Source organism: Myotis brandtii, unplaced genomic scaffold (assembly GCF_000412655.1).
Source record: "Myotis brandtii unplaced genomic scaffold, ASM41265v1 scaffold190, whole genome shotgun sequence".
Taxonomy (NCBI): domain Eukaryota; kingdom Metazoa; phylum Chordata; class Mammalia; order Chiroptera; family Vespertilionidae; genus Myotis; species Myotis brandtii.
The window spans coordinates 4,631,730-4,648,914 of NW_005357076.1; the positions used below are offsets into that span (position 1 = coordinate 4,631,730).

Genomic DNA, 17,185 nt, shown 5'->3' on the forward strand with positions numbered 1-17,185 from the left:
CCACGGGCCTTGCTCTGTGTGTGACAGGGTAGAGCCATAACCTCTCCATCAGCCCTGCCCCGAGTGTGACAGTGGTGGCGCCCCAACCCCCTGATCGGCCCTGCTCTGTGTGTGACAGGGGGCAGTGCCCAACCCCCTGATTGGCCCTGCTCTGTGCGTGACAGGGTACGGAGCCCCAACCCCCCTGATGGGCCCTGCTCTGTGCATGACAGGGGGCAGTGCCCAACCCCCTGATTGGCCCTGCTCTGTGCGTGACAGGGGGTGGCGCTGCAACCTCCCCATCGACCCTGCCTTGAGTGTGACAGGGGGCGGTGCCCCAACCCCCCAATCGGCCCTACCCTGAGCGTGACTGAGGGTGGCATCGCAACCTCCCAATCCGCCCTGCTCTGTGCATGACAGGGGGCGGCGCCCCAACTCCCCAATCAGCCCTGCTCTGAGCCCAACCAGGGGCTGCACCTAGGGATTGGGCCTGCCCTCTGCCACCTGGGAGCAGGCCTAAGCCAGCAGGTCGTTATCTCCCAAGGGGTCCCAGACTGCGAGAGGGCACAGGCCGGGCTAAGGGACCCCCCCTCCCCCCCCCGAGTGCACAAATTTTTGTGCACCGGGCCCCCAGTCTATCTATAAAAGCCTAGGCGACCATTCGACTGGTAGCTATGACACACACTGACCACCAGGAGGCAGATGCTCAACGCAGGAGCTGCCGAGTGACAGTAACATTGCAGAGTGCCGTCATGCACTCTGGGACCCCTCAGGGGATGTTGGACTGCCGGTTTTGGCCTGATCCCCGCAGCCCAGGCCGAGGGACCCCACCTGCCAGAGGGATCCCGTTCACTCCGCAGATGCCCTTCGAGCCTGGGAGACCAGGGAGGTTGGCTCCAGGGAGTGTCCGGCCCGTCTCGCCCTGTCCCGCCCTGTCCCGCCCTGCTAGCCACCTTCTAATTAATTTCCTTTCAGTGTGCACCAATCCATGCATCGGGCCTCTAGTCCAGTGGTCGCCAACCTTTTGGACCTCATGGACCACCAGTGATCTATGGACCATGGGTTGGTGACTGCTGCTCTAGTCTATATAAATAAAAGCCTAACCGACCAAATGACCGGTCGACTGGTCGCCATGACGCACACTAACTACCAGGGGGCAGACTCTCAAAGCAGGAGTTGCCCCTTGGTGGTCAGTGTGCTCCACAGCAGGAGCGCTGCTCAGCTGACAGACGGGTGCCAGATGCAGGGCTCACAGCCGGCTGCCACAGCCTGGAGACCGCAGCAGAATGACAGCAAGCCTACCGAGTGGTGGCGGCGGCAGGTGCAGCGGGGCCGGGATGAGCAGGAGTGGCAGGTGGCGTTGGACTGCCAGTTTTGGCCCAATCCCTGCAGGCCATGCTGAGGGACCCCACCAGTGCACGAACCTGTGCACTGGGCCTCTAGTTAAAATATAATTAACTAATTGACTGTCAAACATTATATTATAAAAACAAAGCAAAACAATAAAGAACTTATATTACCCAAAATAGCAACATTTTTTACTGTGAATAGTTTTAAAATATAGAAAGTAATAAACATTATTGATAATCCCATAATCCCACTCTTAAAATTTCATGAGTTTACTTCTGGCTTTGTTTTTATTATTATTTTTTTAATCCTCACCCCAGGAGTAAGGATATTTTTCCATTGATTTTTTTTTTTTTTTTTGAGAGTGAGTGGAAGGGAGGGAGAGAGGGAGGGAAGAGAGAGAGAGAGGAGAGAGGAGAGAGAGAGAAAAACATTGATGTGAGAGAGACACTGATTGGTTCCACACACGCCCCAACTGGGGGTCAGGTTTGAACCTGTAACCGAGGTACATGCCCTTGACTGGAATTGAACCCTTAACCCTTTGGTCCTCAGGCTGATGCTCTGACCACTGAGCAAAACTGGCCAGGGCCTGGCTTTGTTTTTTATACATATTTACTATATACTATATTTTGTTTTACTTTTACAAGAAGCACGATCATTATGATATGGTTGATTATTTAGGCTATTTCCAATATTTTAATAATATCCTGTGGTGAGTATCTTTAAACTTAAGTATTTGACCACATTTCTGATAAGCTCCTTAGAATAACTTTTAGAAGAGTAATAACCTAGTTGAAGGTTATAAACTTTTAAAAACTCTCTTGATATATATTGGCAAATTAGCCTTCTAAACTCAGAAGTTCAAGGATTATACTCCTAAAATCAATATGAAAGAGTACCTACCAATCATTAATTTTTTTTTCTTTAACACTGAACAAAAACAAATTTTAAAAATCTATCTAATGAGTCAGTTCTCAAAATACTTGCCAAACCAAACTAGCCTTTATTTTGGTTAGAGTCTGTTTTAAATTGTGTCTTTTAAGAACTGACATGAACCCTGGCTGGTGTGGCTCAATTGGTTGGAGCATTGTCCTATATGCTTGGAGCATCGTCTGTTGAAAGGCCACGGATTCAATTCCTGGTTCAGGCACATACCCAGGTTGTGGGTTCAATCCCCAGTCGGGGCCATGCACAAGGTAACCAATTGATGTTTCCCTCTCACATCAATGTCCCCCTCTCTCTAAAATAAATAAAAGTGTGTCCTCTGGTGAGGAAAAAAAAAAGCTGACGTGTTTAAAAAACAAAGAACTGACATGACATAAAAATGATGAAGTGGAATAAATCAGGTAGTTACTGATGAAGGAAAATGCCAATTACCATTCATATATGACAAAATATATCTTTGGGGGAGTCCTTATTAGAGAGTATTTATTAAACACCAAATTACTTTTCCCCCCACATCTTTATTGATACATAAAATAACAGATAACATCGTGTACATTTAAAGTGTATAATGTGATGGTTTGATACATGTATATATTATGAAATGATTACCACAATAAGGTTAGTTAACACAACCATCACCACACATAATTACAATGTCTTTTGTATTGAGAACATTTAAGATCTACTCCTTAAGATCTACTCTCTTAGCAACTTTCAGGTATATAATACAAGTAGAGGCCCAATGCATGAAATTTGTGCAAGAGTAGGCCTTCCTTCCCCCGGCTGCTGGCTCCGGCTTCCCTCTGACACCCGGGACCCAGGCTTCCCTCCAGTCACTGGCAGGCAACCTGGACCTGGACTTCCCTCTGGCCGCCGGCAGGCACCCGGGACTCGGGCTTCTCTCGCAGCCCCTCTTTGTCCGGAAGGACATCCGGTCTAATTAACATATTACACTTTTATTATTATAGATAATTTACATACCATACAATTAACTTAAACTGTACAATTCAGAGGTTTTTATTTTATTCACAGAGTCGTCCATCACCACAATTTTAAAGTGTTTCATCACCCCAAAAAGAAAGCCTGTATCCATTAGTGATCACTACCCATTTCCTCCTACCCCTTTTCCCCAGCCCAGGCAACCTCTAATCTATTTTCTGTGTATAAATTTGCCTATTTGAGACATTTTATGACATTTTATATAAATGGGATAATATAATATACTGTTTTTGTGACCAGAAGTACCTAAAGATTTATAAAAACACTAGAGGCCCAGTGCACGAATTCGTGCACCAGTGGAGTCCATCGGCCTGGCCTTCGGGATCGTGCCAAAACCGGCTCTCCGACATACCCCAACGGGTCTCGGATTGCGAGAGGGCGTAGGCCAGGCTGAGTGACCCCACTGGTGCATGATTGGGGCCAGGGAGGGACGTGGGAGGTTGGCTAGCCAGAGAGGGACCACGAGAGGGCTCTAGCCCGCCTGTCTTGCTCAGTCCTGATCAGCCCAACCCCAGCACCAAGCTAACCTACCAGTCGAAGTGTCTGCCCCCTGGTGATCAGTGCACATTATAGCAAGCAGTTGAGCGGCCTTAGCATATCATTAGCATATTAGGCTTTGATTGGTTGAATGGACAACTGGACACTTAGCATATTAGACTTTTATTATATAGGATTGACCTTGACCTGTATTCTTTCTTTGAAGTTGGGCAGACCTTATCCAAAAAATAAAAAATAACCTTTTGTCATGGAAAATTTTCAAATATATTTAAAAGTTAAGAGTAAAATGTTATAATACTCCCCACTCCCATGTACTTATCACTAATGGATGGTGATTATATTGGCCAATTATTAACATACTAGAGGCCCGATGAATGGATTCGTGCACCAGTGGGGGCCCTCGGCCTGGCCTGTGGGGGTCAGGCCGAAACCGGCTCTCCGACATCCCCTGAGGGGTCCAGGACTGTGAGAGGGCGCAGGCCAGGCCAAGGGACCCCACTGGTGCATGATTGGAGTCATGGAAGGACTGCGGGAGGGCTCCAGGGCGTGCCTGGCCCATCTCCCCAAGTCCTGATCGGCCCAACCCAAGCAGCAAGCTAACCTACCAGTTGGAACGTCTGCCTTCTGGTGGTCAGTGCGCATCATTGCGACTGGTTGAACAGTCGAACGAATGGTCAGACACTTAGCATATTAGGCTTTTATTATATAGGATGGCCAATAATTGATTTAGCTATAGCACCCTCCCCTTTTCCCGCTGGATTATTTTAATGCAAATCCCCAGACATTTCATCTATAAACTAGAGGCCTGATGCACGAAATTCATGCAAGAGTAGGCCTTCACAGCCACAGCGGCTGCCTGGATTTCTCCCTCACAGCCGCAGCGGCTGCCTTGATCCTGTGGCTGCAGCCCCGGCTTCATTTGGAAGGTCGTCCGGAAGGACGTCTGGTCTAATTAGTTTATTATGCTTTTATTATTATAGACTAGAGGCCCAATGCACAAAATTCGTGCAAGGGGCTCAGCCCTCGCAGCCACAGCGGCTCCCTCAGCACTCGCAGCCCTGGCTTCGTCTGGAAGGACGTCTGGAAGGTCGTTCAGCTGTCTGGTCTAATTAGCATATTACACTTTTATTATTATTATTTTTTGAGAAACATCAATCAGCTGCCTCTTGCACACTCCCCACTGGGGATGTGCCCATAACCAAGGTACATGCCCTTGACCGGAATCGAACCTGGGACCCTTGAGTCCGCAGGCCGATGCTCTATTCACTGAGCCAAACCAGTTAGGGCTACGCTTTTATTATTATAGATAGTTTAGAATCTATCTCAAAGAAATAAAGACTTTTAAAAGGCAAAACGATAACATTACATGTAAAAGTAACAATAATTTCTTAATATAATGCAGTTACCAGTATTCATATTTTTTCAGTTGTCCCTTTGATGTCTTTTCACAGTTGGTTTACTTCAAATCAGAATCCAAACAAGATTCTCACATTGCATTTTGCTGATTTGCTTCAAGGCTTTTTTTTTTAAGACCTGTAAGATTCCTTTCTCTTTTACCCCCATTTATTTGTTGAAAAAATTTCATCATTTATCCTCCGCATTCTAGATTTTATTGATTATATTCTAGTAGAGCTTTTTAAAAATTTTGTAAACATGTTCTTCTAGCCCCTGTTTTTCCTATAACCTGGTACTTAGGGCTAGAGGCTTGATTAAAATCAGATTCCATTTTTAAAAAAAATTTCATAGGTAGGACTTTAAACTTCTTATATCAGAAAGTACATAATGCCTGGTAGTCTTTCTTGTTACTCTTTATCGGTAGTAGACATTATCTTAATTCTACCATCTATCAAATCCAGAAATCCCTCAACAGTACTCTTAACAGACGGCCACCTCCACCTCTGCTTAAATATCTTTAAAGGAATCAGAGTCTACTCCCTTCAGGACAGCAGTCGCCAACCTTTTGGACTTCACGGACCACCAGTGGTCCACAGACCACCGGTTGGTGACCGCTGCTTCAGGAGGTTTCAATAGCCACCTCCTGTCTAGAGAATCATGCTTGACTTGACTAGAGGAGCACCAGATTCTAATCATCGTAGCTGTAATTCTTAAATCTGACTGCCCATCATAGTCACCTGATGAGTAGCTTTAAAAAAAAACACAAAGAAATAATTTTATATAAATGGGATCATAGCACACATGCTGTTTTTATTATGGATAATTTTACTGTTTCTCTCTCCTCCCCTCACATTAATCCCTACCTTTTATTCCCACCTTCCCAGGTAATAATGTAATGTGCATATTTCTGTATTTTACTGTTTATAAAATCTTATGTAGATCGACATATAGTGTTTTTTTGGGGGGGATAATATTACAGGTTGTTGTTTTTTTCATCTTAACAATACTTCATGAAAATCCCTCCCAAGTTGGGGTGGATGCCAAAGTTGCGGGCTCAATCCCCAGTAGCGGGTATGGAGGATGCAGCCGTTCGATGTTTCTCTCTCATCAATATTTCTCTCCCTCTTTCCTCCCTTTTTCTCTCTCTCAAATCAATAAAAACATATTTAAAATAAATAAGTACATATTTCTATGCTCTAACCACAAAGATTCCGAATCAGTAGGTCTGTGGAGAGGTACAGGAAGCTGTATTTTTTAAAGCTCCTAGATGAATCAGGTAGTTTTAGAACAACTACATTTAAGCTCCAGGAAACATTAAAAAATAACTGGTCTTCTAGCTTAATATCAGCAATAACATGTGTCAGCCTGATAGCATATAAAATCAAAATACCAAATCAAGACAGGAATTGGCAATAGGCATAGATATATCAAATACAGGTCAGGGGCATGTGCATCTTTAGAATGGAAGACTTATTTAGTTACATTGGGGCAAGCCCCTTGGAAGTCACATATCCAGTTTGTAGCAGTTCTTAACAGTCTAGCAAGATTTTGAGGAAGAGGTAAGCATTTAGTGATTGTTTAGAATTTAAGTGATTGAGCCCAGCTGGCATAGCTCAGGGGTTAAGCTTCAACCTATGAACCAGGAGGTCACAGTTGGATACCTGGTCAGGGCACATGCCCGGGTTACAGGCTCGATTCCTAGTGTGGGGTGTGTAGGAGGCAACCAATCAGTGATTCTCTATGATCATTGATGTTACTCTCTCTCTCTCTCTTTCTCCCTCTCTCTCTCTCTCTCTCTTTCCCCCTCTCCCTTTTTCTCTGAAATCAATAATACTATATAAAGAGGTGATATGCAAATTGACCACCACTCCAACACACAAGATGGCCGCCCCCATGTGGACACAAGATGGCCAGCAGGGGAGGGCAGTTGGGGGCGATCAGGCCAGCAGGGGAGGGCAGTTGGTAGGGACTAGGCCTGCAAGGGAGGGCAGTTGGGGGCGACCAGGCCTGCAGGGGAGGGCAGTTAGGGGCTATTGGGCTGGCAGGGGAGCAGTTAGGCATTGATCAGGCTGGCAGGGGAGTGGTTCTGGGGTGATCAGGCTGGAAGGCAGAAGCGGTTAGGGGCAGGCAGGCAGGCGAGTGGTTGGGAGCCAGCAGTCCTGGATTGTGAGAGGGATGTCAGACTGCCCACCGGGATCGGGCCTAAACGGGCAGTCACACATCCCTCGAGGGGTCCCAGATTGGAGAGAGTGCAGGTTGGGCTGAGGGATACACACACCCCCATGCATGAATTTTGTGCACCAGGCCTCTAGTAAAAAAATATTTTTTTAAAAAAAATTTAAGTGCCAGAACCGGTTTGGCTCAGTGGATAGAGCGTTGGCCTGCGGACTCAAGGGTCCCGGGTTCGATTCCGGTCGAGGGCATGTACCTTGGTTGCGGGCACATCCCTGGTGGGGGGCGTGCAGGAGGCGGCTGGTTGATGTTTCTCTCTCATCGATGTTTCTAACTCTGTCCCTCTCCCTTCCTCTCTGTAGAAAATCAATAGAATATATTAAAAAAAAATTTAAGTGACTGAGAGAAGCTAATGGAAATAAAAGAGCATTACACATACAAAATATTACTGAAGAGCTCCTATTCATAATATTAGGAAGCAAAAATTGAGAGACTTGAATTTTAATACTGGTTAAAGTACTTACTACCTGTCAGACCATGGAACTTATTTTCCCATAATGTAAAATGAGGAGGTTTGATAGATGATTATTCGATCATTTCAGTTTCTAACTAGACTATAGATAACAGTTTCTTTGTCATCACAGATGCTCTAGAGAATCACTGTGTTGGAAAATTTCATATATATATATATATCTATATATAGATATATATATAGATATATAGATATATATATGTATATGTCTTGGGCCCAAGTCTTGACAGAAGCAAAGTTAATGTTTACAAAAATGAAATGAGGCAAGATGGGGACATTAAGCTATCTCTCCACAGAGCCCCTTCTCTACGAGGTTCTTCAAGGCCTGTGATCTGAGACCTTCTTGTGGCCTATAAGAAACAACCCATATTCTGAAACTCCTGTTTCTACATTGCAGGAGCATACCCTCAATTAGATTTAGGGATGCATATTTGTTATTTAATGAAACAACTCCTGAATTTTGTGCTGTGAGGCTCAGAGTTTAGGCTCCAAGAAAAGGGATGGCTTCAACTTGTATTTACCTTTCCCTCCTCAGGCTCTGCAGATGACATGGGAAGAAGGTTGCACTCAGCCCCTGGCCTAGGTCTCTCAAAGACCCCAACAGCAGAAATGGAGCAGAGTCTCCATGAAGCCAGCACAGTGCCAGCTTCTCAGGTAGCAGTTTCAGGTGCTAAAGTGCTGGTCATGGGGTGGTATGTTGGGGAAGAAATTGTGGCAATATGAGCGGTTGGCTTGGTGGTAAGGCAGGGGCATGGTAACGTGGGGCTATTAGATGAAAACAAGGTCTGTGATTGAGCTTCTTTTGAGTGAGAGGAGATTGCCACTTGGGCACTACCTTTCAAATACATCTAATTCAGGTCTCTACTAGTAACTCTTACCTTATTCTCTCCCAAATCCCTGGGGACAGGATCTGTGGGGAAACCATAGGTCTGGTTTTATGTGTTTATCTATGTGTGTCTGTGTATTTGAAGGCTACCCCTTGCTGAGGCCCCAGCAGGGAGTATGGGGATAAACACAGTGCAGAGAATTTTTGCTGCATCTCATGTAATCTCAGCGGCACTGTTGTCTTAGAGAGGGTGGAGGTCCCAGTCTCTTCTCACAGTTTTGTAAGTGTCTGTCTATTCAGAGCACCTCTTTCTCTTGCTAGGTAAAATATGGTGTAAGTGAAGGGGAAGAAGAAACTGAAGGTTGTAATTTTGGGGAAAGTTATGTGCACTCAGCAAAAATGAGGACACATAATTATGATTTTATTGACACATTTAGTTGGAACCCAGAGGAATGTCCCTTCCCTGTAGCAGTTCTGCAAGGTGTATTATAGGGCTGCCCAGGGTGAGAAGAATCCTAGTAGCTTGAGAGGGGTCTCTAAGAAGCAATGGCTGCTGATTTGGGTCAGAACCCATTGCACTAATCAAAGGAAGAGATGGGATGGAATGTTGTTTTGCCTTTTCCTCTCCATCTCAGTACATGATTGAGTGAAGTCCAGTGTGCTTTCAAGTTGAAATGAAGCATTTGCATTAGCAAAAAAAAAAAAAAAAGATTTTAAAATCCTCCTTCTGAGGCCTTTCTTTTTTTAATTTGTTATTTATTGATGAGAGAGAGAGAGAGAGAGAAAGAGAGAGAAAGATCAATTTGTCATTCCACTTATTTATGCATTCATTGGTTGATTCTTGTATGTGCCCTGACTGGGAATTGAACCGTGACCTCCTGGTTCATAAGTCGATGCTCAACCACTGAGCCATGCCAGCCGGGCCTGAGGCCTTTCTTACATAATTAATGCGGTAATCTGTAGGTGAAAGGGACAGGGACATCCACATTAACAGAGATCACAAACTCAAATAGTTTCAGTGGCTGGGTTTATAAATTGTGCCTTTTGAGAAGTTCACACAATTGCCCAAAGCAAGTTGAGTTTTCATTACAACAGAGGTCAAGAGGCAAAGCACCAGTGCATTGAACCTTGTTCACCAGATTAGTTCAATATAGATTTAAAAACAGGTTTTAAATATGTGGCATAAAAATAAAAAGAACTAATGAAACGGGCCGGTGAGTGGGCGGCGCCAGGCTGCCAGCCAAGGCGGGTGCCAGTGGGGGCCTCCCACTTGCCCTGCTGGTTGCCCCACAGATCAGCCCTGATCGCCAGCCAGGCCTAGGGACCCTACCCTATATATTGGGAACAATCCCTTAGATTTAAAAATTAAAAGTTGGCAAGGCTATTCTAACACTGAAAAACAGGATGATGCAGCAATGACATACATGGACTCTGGCTTGCACATTTTGTGATTGGCCCTAATTCTGACACTTATAACTATGTGACAAAGCCAATTACCTGGCTGGGGAAAATGGTACTACTGTCTCAGAAGGATCATGTTATGTACTACTTTTTATAATCAGGACAAAAAATATAGCTGCCCATACAACAGCAAGATGCCTTTCACCTGTATGAAAAGTATGGTCACTGGTGCATGCAGCATCCCGGATTGTGAGAGGGATGTCTGACTGCTGGTTTAGGCACAATTCCATGGGGATCAGGCTTAAACCGGCAATTGGACATCCCCCAAGGGGTCCCGGATTGTGAGAGGGTGCAGGCCAGACTGAGGGGCCCCCCCCCCCGCCATGCATGAATTTTGTGCACCCGGCCTCTAGTTATATATATAACAGGTAAAGGGACCTGAAGCAGGTGCTAACTGAATTAAAAGAAGCTACTTTGGTATGGAAAGATTAGAGTGTGACAAGGGAAGAATGGAGAGTGTTGACAAGTGAGACTGGACAGAATATAAAGAAGGGTTATATCATGAACCACAGTAAGAAGTTTGGGAAGATAGAGAGAAGTGGACATACTGGAGAGCCAGTTAGGAAGCAAAAATCAATGGGTTGGTGCCTGCCTGCGTGGATGTGGGGAAAGGAGAATCAAAGATCATATCCAGGAATTATGAGTTGATTGATAATGATATATTTGAGGGAAGAGAAGTAAGAATATATTTGAGGGAAGAGAATTATACAATTTTGGATATATAGGGTGGGGCAAAAGTAGGTTTACAGCTCATATGGGAATCCTATATAATAAAGAGGTAATATGCAAATTGACCATCACTCCAACACACAAGATGGCTGCCCCCATGTGGACACAAGATGGCCTGCAGGGGAGGGCAGTTGGGAGAGACCAGGCCTGCAGGGGAGGGCAGTTGGGGGCGACCAGGCCTGCAGGGGAGGGCAATTAGGGGCAATCAGATCGGCAGGGGTGCAGTTAGGCATATATCAGGCTGGTAGGGGAGTGGTTAGGTGGTGATCAGGCTGGCAGGCAGAAGTGGTTAGGGGCAATCAGGCAGGCAGGCAGGTGAGCGGTTGGGAGCCAGCAGTCCTGGATTGTGAGAGGGATGTCTGACTGCCTTCAAGGGGTCCCAGATTGGAGAGGGTGCAGGCTGGCTGAAGGACCACCCCCCCCCCCCCCCCCCCCCCCCCCCCCCCCCCCGTGCACGAATTTTGTGCACCGGGTCTCTAGTCTCTAGTTAATAAATAATACAAGAATAAACTCTGTTTTGTGTAGTCATAACTGTAAACCTGCTTTTGCCCATCCTATGTTAAGCTTGAGTGGAGATATGTGGTAGGCCTTTGGATGTGAGACATAATAGGCTTGAAGTTGAGATTTGAGCATCATAGCCATTGAAAAGAGGAAAAGAATATTGTTAACGAGAAGACCAGGATATATCCCTGAAGAGTATCAGATTCAAGGTAGTTCTTCTGAAGAACTCAAAAAGGGGACTTGGCAAAAGGGACCAAAGAGATAGAGGGAAAACAGGGAAGTGTGGTGTCACTTTCTTCTGTCCAGAAGAAAGGAATAGTTGTTTGTGTCACATGCTAAGAGTACCTGGTCCTTAGGCTATATGGTAAATGCCTATGTGCCATGCTATGGTAGATGCTGTGAGCATACTGATAAAACAACACAAATTCTGTCCTTGAATAACTTGCAATCTAGTAAAGGAAATAAGATATACTGGCATATAGGTTATTTTGTTTAATATTTATAAAGTGCCTGTAATATTCCAGGTGATGTTCAAAGTGCTGGGGATACTGGAGTAAAAAGAAATGTATTCTACTAGGAGAGAAAGACAATAAACAAGTTAATCCTAGACAATGTATGATAAAGAAGAATAAAACAAAGCAAGAGGAGAAAAGGAGTAAGGAGGTAACTGGTTATTCTCAGGGTTATTTTTTTAAAATATTTTTTTATTGATTTTAGAGAAAAAGGGAGAGGGAGAGAGAAGTAGAAACATCAATGATGAGAGAGTCATTGATCTGTCACCTCCTGCATGTCCCCCAGTGAGGATCGAGCCCGCAACCCGGGCATGTGCCCTTGACTGGAATTGAACCCGGGACCCTTCAGTCCGCAGTCCAAAGTTCTATCCACTGAGCCAAACCAGCCAGGGCCTCAGGGTTATTTTTGATAGAGTAGGGAGGGAAATCGGCTCTAAGGAAGTAATACTTGATCAGAGGCCTCAGTGATACGAAGGTGTGCACCATGGGAAGAGCAGTCCAGGTAACAGGAGCAGTTAGTGTAAAGAGCCCAAGGTGAGATGAGCGTGGCGTGTTTGAGGAACAGTAAGAAGGTTAGAGTGTAAAAGGTGCAGGAATGGTGTTGGAGATAAGTGAGAAAGATTGGCATTGCTATATCACATAGGAACGTGCAGGCCACAGTAATGAGGTAGCAGGCTATAGTGGAGATAGGAAGATCAGATCGGAGCTTGTCTCCAGGGCCCAGTTAAGTTGAAATATGAAACATATTGGTAGAAATAACAGTCCTTGGCAAAGGCAACTAATGGAATTGTGGATAAAAGGTGCAAAATGAAGGGCAATGTCAACATTTGAGTATGGATGACTTAAAAAAATGTGATACCTGGAGGAGTTTGGAAGAATGTTGGTTCACTTGTGTACATATTAGTGTTTCAGTTGTTAAAGGGGAAATTTCTGAGATTTTGCCACAAAAGTGAGTGACTAATGGAGTATAAAGCAGGGTATACTGGTAAGCATCAGTGGGTGCAAACTTGACAGGCAAAAAAGGAGATTGTGGAATGTAGCAGTGAGAGAAAAGAAAATCTAGTAGTAGAGTTCTTGATTGTACACTTAAGGATATATATTTTGGTTCCCAATATTTAGAGAGAAAATAGAATTTTCTTTTTCAATCTCTCAGGCTTTCATAATTGCTCTCATTTCTTCTTTATTTTTAAATTTCTATTTCTCTCTCTGTAATTCTACTGTTAGCATTAAGGAGTTTGCTAAAGACGTAGGTGGTAGGGTTGGGAAGGTGAAGGCTATGAGGAAGATAAGTTAAGAGAAGAGGATCTACAGTTTGGTGTCTCCAGTTTATAGTGATCAGGAGTTTCTAACAAGACTAACAGGAAGAGTGACTGAGTAAACTGAGTCCTTTCCAGAACAAGGCATGTTTGCACTTTAGTTCCCTCCATCTCCCCCTCATTGCCTCGCTGTGTTTACCTAACCATATCCTGCTATGTGTTAATTCTCATCTCTGTGTTTTTTGTCGTCTCATTATAAGGATTCATCAAACGCAAGGAAAAAGGCTTTGGAAACCGGGCACCGTTGTTCCAGCTCCTCTTCCCTCCCTGTCACTCATGACCCTCCTGTGTTTCTCCTTGGTCCCCAGCTCTACCCACCCCAACCACAGCTCCTGTCCCCAGAAGTCTTGATGCCCAGCATAGCAGGGGAGCCCCATAGACCCCCAGGTAACTCTCCCCAAGTCTAATATTATGTGCCAGAATGTGGTACCTTTCCAGGGACCTAAGGTTCAAACTAGTCCAACTATAGGTAGGGGTGGGTGTGTGTGTGTGTGTGTGTGTGTGTGTGTGTGTGTGTGTCTCAAGGTGGGGTTGTAAAGGGACATAAATTATTGTTTTAAGATCAAGCATTGAGCTAGATGAATTGTGATTGAGTCATTTCTTGGGCAACATGGTTCTTAGACTAAGGGTCTAAACCAGAGTTCCCAGAATCTAACTACCCATGAAAATGAACTGCTTCAGTCCTGATAGAATAAGCTTTTAAGTGACCCAGGGTAGTTAATACCCAGTCTCTAGGATCCCCCCAAAACAAAGTATCATCTTTATTAGTTTTCTCTCCTTGTATCCCCTAAGTCTTAGTTGAAGGATGGTCTAGGACAGCGGTTCTCAACCTGTGGGTCGCGACCCCTTTGGCGGTCAAACGTCCCTCTCACAGTGTTCGCCTAAGACCATCCTGCATATCAGATATTTACATTACGATTCATAACAGTAGCAACATTACAGTTATGAAGTAGCAACGAAAATAATTTTATGGTTGGGTCACAACATGAGGAACTGTATTTAAAGGGCCAGAAGGTTGAGAACCACTGGTCTAGGAGGACATGGAGTGAATGGGAGTCTTGGGAAGACCCATGCCACATAGACAGATCCAAACAATCCTGGGGAAGGTGGGCAGCATCCATCTGGCTTTCTACTAGTACATAGTGAGATTTGCTTCCTTTCCTCTTTGTGGGCTGAATCTACAGTTTAAGGCACTGATTCTCATGGGAAAGGGGAAGTGATACTAGCATCTAATTGGTAGAGGCCAGGGATGTGCTAAACATCCTGCAATGCACAGGGCAGTTTCCCTGCACTCCTTTATCCCCCAAACAAAGAATTATCAGCCCCAAATATCAGTAGTTCTAAGGTTAAGAAACGTTGGCTTATGGATATAAATGCCTTAGGGCAGGGGGTGGTTGTGGTTCTAGAACAGAAGATAGAGTAATATTGTTGATATTTGTGTCCACATTTTTGTTGTTGTTGTTGTTAATCCTCACCCGAGGATATTTTTCCATTCATTTTTTAGAGAGAGAGAAAAAAAACTTCCGTGTGAGAGAGACACATCAATTGGTTTCCTCCTACACGGCCCGACTGGGCTGGGGAGTGAGCCTGCAACCGAGATACATGCCCTTGTCTGGAATCGAACCCGGGACTCTTCAGTCCGCAGTCCGGTGTTCTATCCACTGAGCCAAACCAGCTAGGGCTGGGTCCACATTTTAGCGAGCTTTGGATAAGCAGGCCTTCTGGATAGGTGGACTTTCTATTATTCTGTGGAGCAGCCAGCTAGCCAGCTTCCTTTCACAATTGTTAAAGGCGTCTGATCATACAGTCAGCATTTATTGCCGCCTGTTCTGCACCAAATGCTATAGTGAATTCAGAGGAGAAAGAAGGCCGCTCTCTACTCTTAAAAAGCTCAGTGTCTAAATCAAAATATGCATATATACATCATATGACAAAATAGTACAGATGTTGATGGGATATAAAATTAAAGAATGGGAAGTATTTTTTAGAAGTAATTTTTGAAGTTAGTTATTTTGTTTCTTTTACATAAAGGAGAATTAATATATAGAAAAGACATTTCACATTGCATATGTGGGAGGTGAGAATAAAAGCAGAGATCTCAGAATGTGCAAGAATGTAGCAGAGACAGCTTAACTGGAGTGAAGGTACCATGTTAAGAAAATGAGTGATGTTTTGGAGTGGTGGCTCTAGGAGTAGAGCTGTCATAATGAGAGTATACATTTGCATTATTAGGGAGACATTCGTGTGTGTGTGTGTGTGTGTGTGTGTGTGTGGCATTTGTATTATTAGGGAGACATTCGTGTGTGTGTGTGTATGTGTGTGTAGTGGAATGAGGTATGGCAGCATCCAGGAGACTACTTTATTTGCCAAGGTTGAAGGTAAGAGACTTGATTTTGATGTAATTAAAAATGAAATTAAAAGCAAAGGTAGGCTCCTCCTTCCCCTTGTGTGTATGCTCTTAGAGGGGTGGAGATTTGGGAGGAACAGCCAAGAAGGTCATCTGGGAAGGAGAATGGTTTACTGAAGATGCTCAATCTTTGGTTCTTTTCTCTTCCCAGGAACTTCAAGGAGTGTCCAACCGTTTCTGGCTATGTGTGACAGGGGTGAAACTTCCCAACGGGTCAAGTACGCAGGAACGACTTTGAACTACCGGAGTCTCCCCCATCGTAACAGAACAGATGCCTCTTGGGGACTGTGGTCAGAGGCCAACCAGCATATTGGGGCTAGATTCCTGACTACTCCAGGGTACAAGCCTCAGCTAACCCACTCTGCCACACTACCAGAAAGACACCAGGGCCATCGTGTTCCTCATGCTCAGTCATGGGGAGATCTTTTCCATTCACCCTCCCCCGCTCCCATTGTTCACCCTGTGTCCCCACCATTAAGCAGTCTTCATGTTCCCCTGAGGTCAGCTTGGAATTTGGGTCCTGTTCCAGGGTCTCGAACCCCTGGTCCTCGGAGAGTAGATATGCCCCCAGATGATGACTGGAGGCAGAGCAGTTATACCCCACAACCTGGGCCCAGGAGGACAGGGGGACAGGAGTTTCTGTATGTTCTAGCAGATGCCCCTAGAAGAGAGCAGACCAGGGCTAGAGCCCTGCAGCACAGCAGGTGGTAAGGGTCACCCATTTCCTCTCCGAGAGCCACGGCTTTCTTTTTAAACAGTACTGTGCAGAGTTCGTACCCTACATCCCTGCCAGGGTTGTGCTAATCTCATCTCATCATAGAGCTGGCAGTTTCTCCTAAGGGTGCCAGGAATCTCTAATGTGATGTGGCTCTTTGAGAAGGAATATTTGAAATTCTAATTTCCATTCACCTAGCAAAAGGAAGCAGCTGCTATTTAGGGCTTTATTTGAGCCACTTTAAAAATGAATCCATATTACTCTGGACACTAGCCATTCCTTAGGTCATCATTTTAGTCCTGGATACTTTATGCCCATACCTGTTCCTGAGCCCTGATCCTCTGTTCCTCTACTATATTACCAAATTCTACCCTTCATTTTATCTACCTGTCCGTATTACCTGTCTTCCCCATCCCCCATTCTTGAAGGGACATGAAGCCCTGTGGTCATTGTCCTGACCACAGGGCAGCCCATCTACCCAAGTGTTATAGACTGTCAGCCTTCCCTGTGCTCCCAAACCTTAGGCCTAGAATGCGGAACTGCCAACATTTGCCCTCTGAACAGATGGAGTCGGGCACACTAACACACCCTCTTGTCTCAGCAGCAGAGCCATTACTGCCACTTGCTCAGTCCCCATTGTAAACCCTCAGAGTAAGCTGACCTATTTTAGGGCCAAACATACTGTTTTTGTAAAGTATTTTTCATTAATAAATCTATAATATAGTTCTATTTAATTCCTTGTCATTTAATTGTCTTTTAAAGCCCTTTTTTAATGCTCTTGTTCTTTTATATTGGTGTGGGCTGGCATATATATTTTTTAGATGCTTTGTGCATGAAATTCGTGCACTGAG

At 44.8% G+C, this 17,185-nt stretch overlaps 1 protein-coding gene across 11 annotated transcripts in view; it reads left to right on the forward strand.

The window, feature by feature from the left end:
- Positions 1-17,068, forward strand: part of USP54 (ubiquitin specific peptidase 54) — a 121,951-nt gene extending 104,883 nt beyond the window's left edge. For 9 of the 11 annotated variants that reach the window (XM_014538364.1, XM_014538365.1, XM_014538367.1 and 6 more), the window contains 3 exons: positions 8,403-8,521; positions 13,413-13,599; positions 15,771-17,068. In XM_014538364.1, the coding sequence (XP_014393850.1) occupies positions 8,403-8,521; positions 13,413-13,599; positions 15,771-16,330 (866 nt within the window). In that variant the 3' untranslated portion in view covers positions 16,331-17,068. The remainder of the gene's footprint in view (positions 1-8,402; positions 8,522-13,412; positions 13,600-15,770) is intronic. The other 2 variants (XM_014538370.1, XM_014538374.1) reach the window with 2 other exon arrangements.
- Positions 17,069-17,185: the final 117 nt, after the last annotated feature.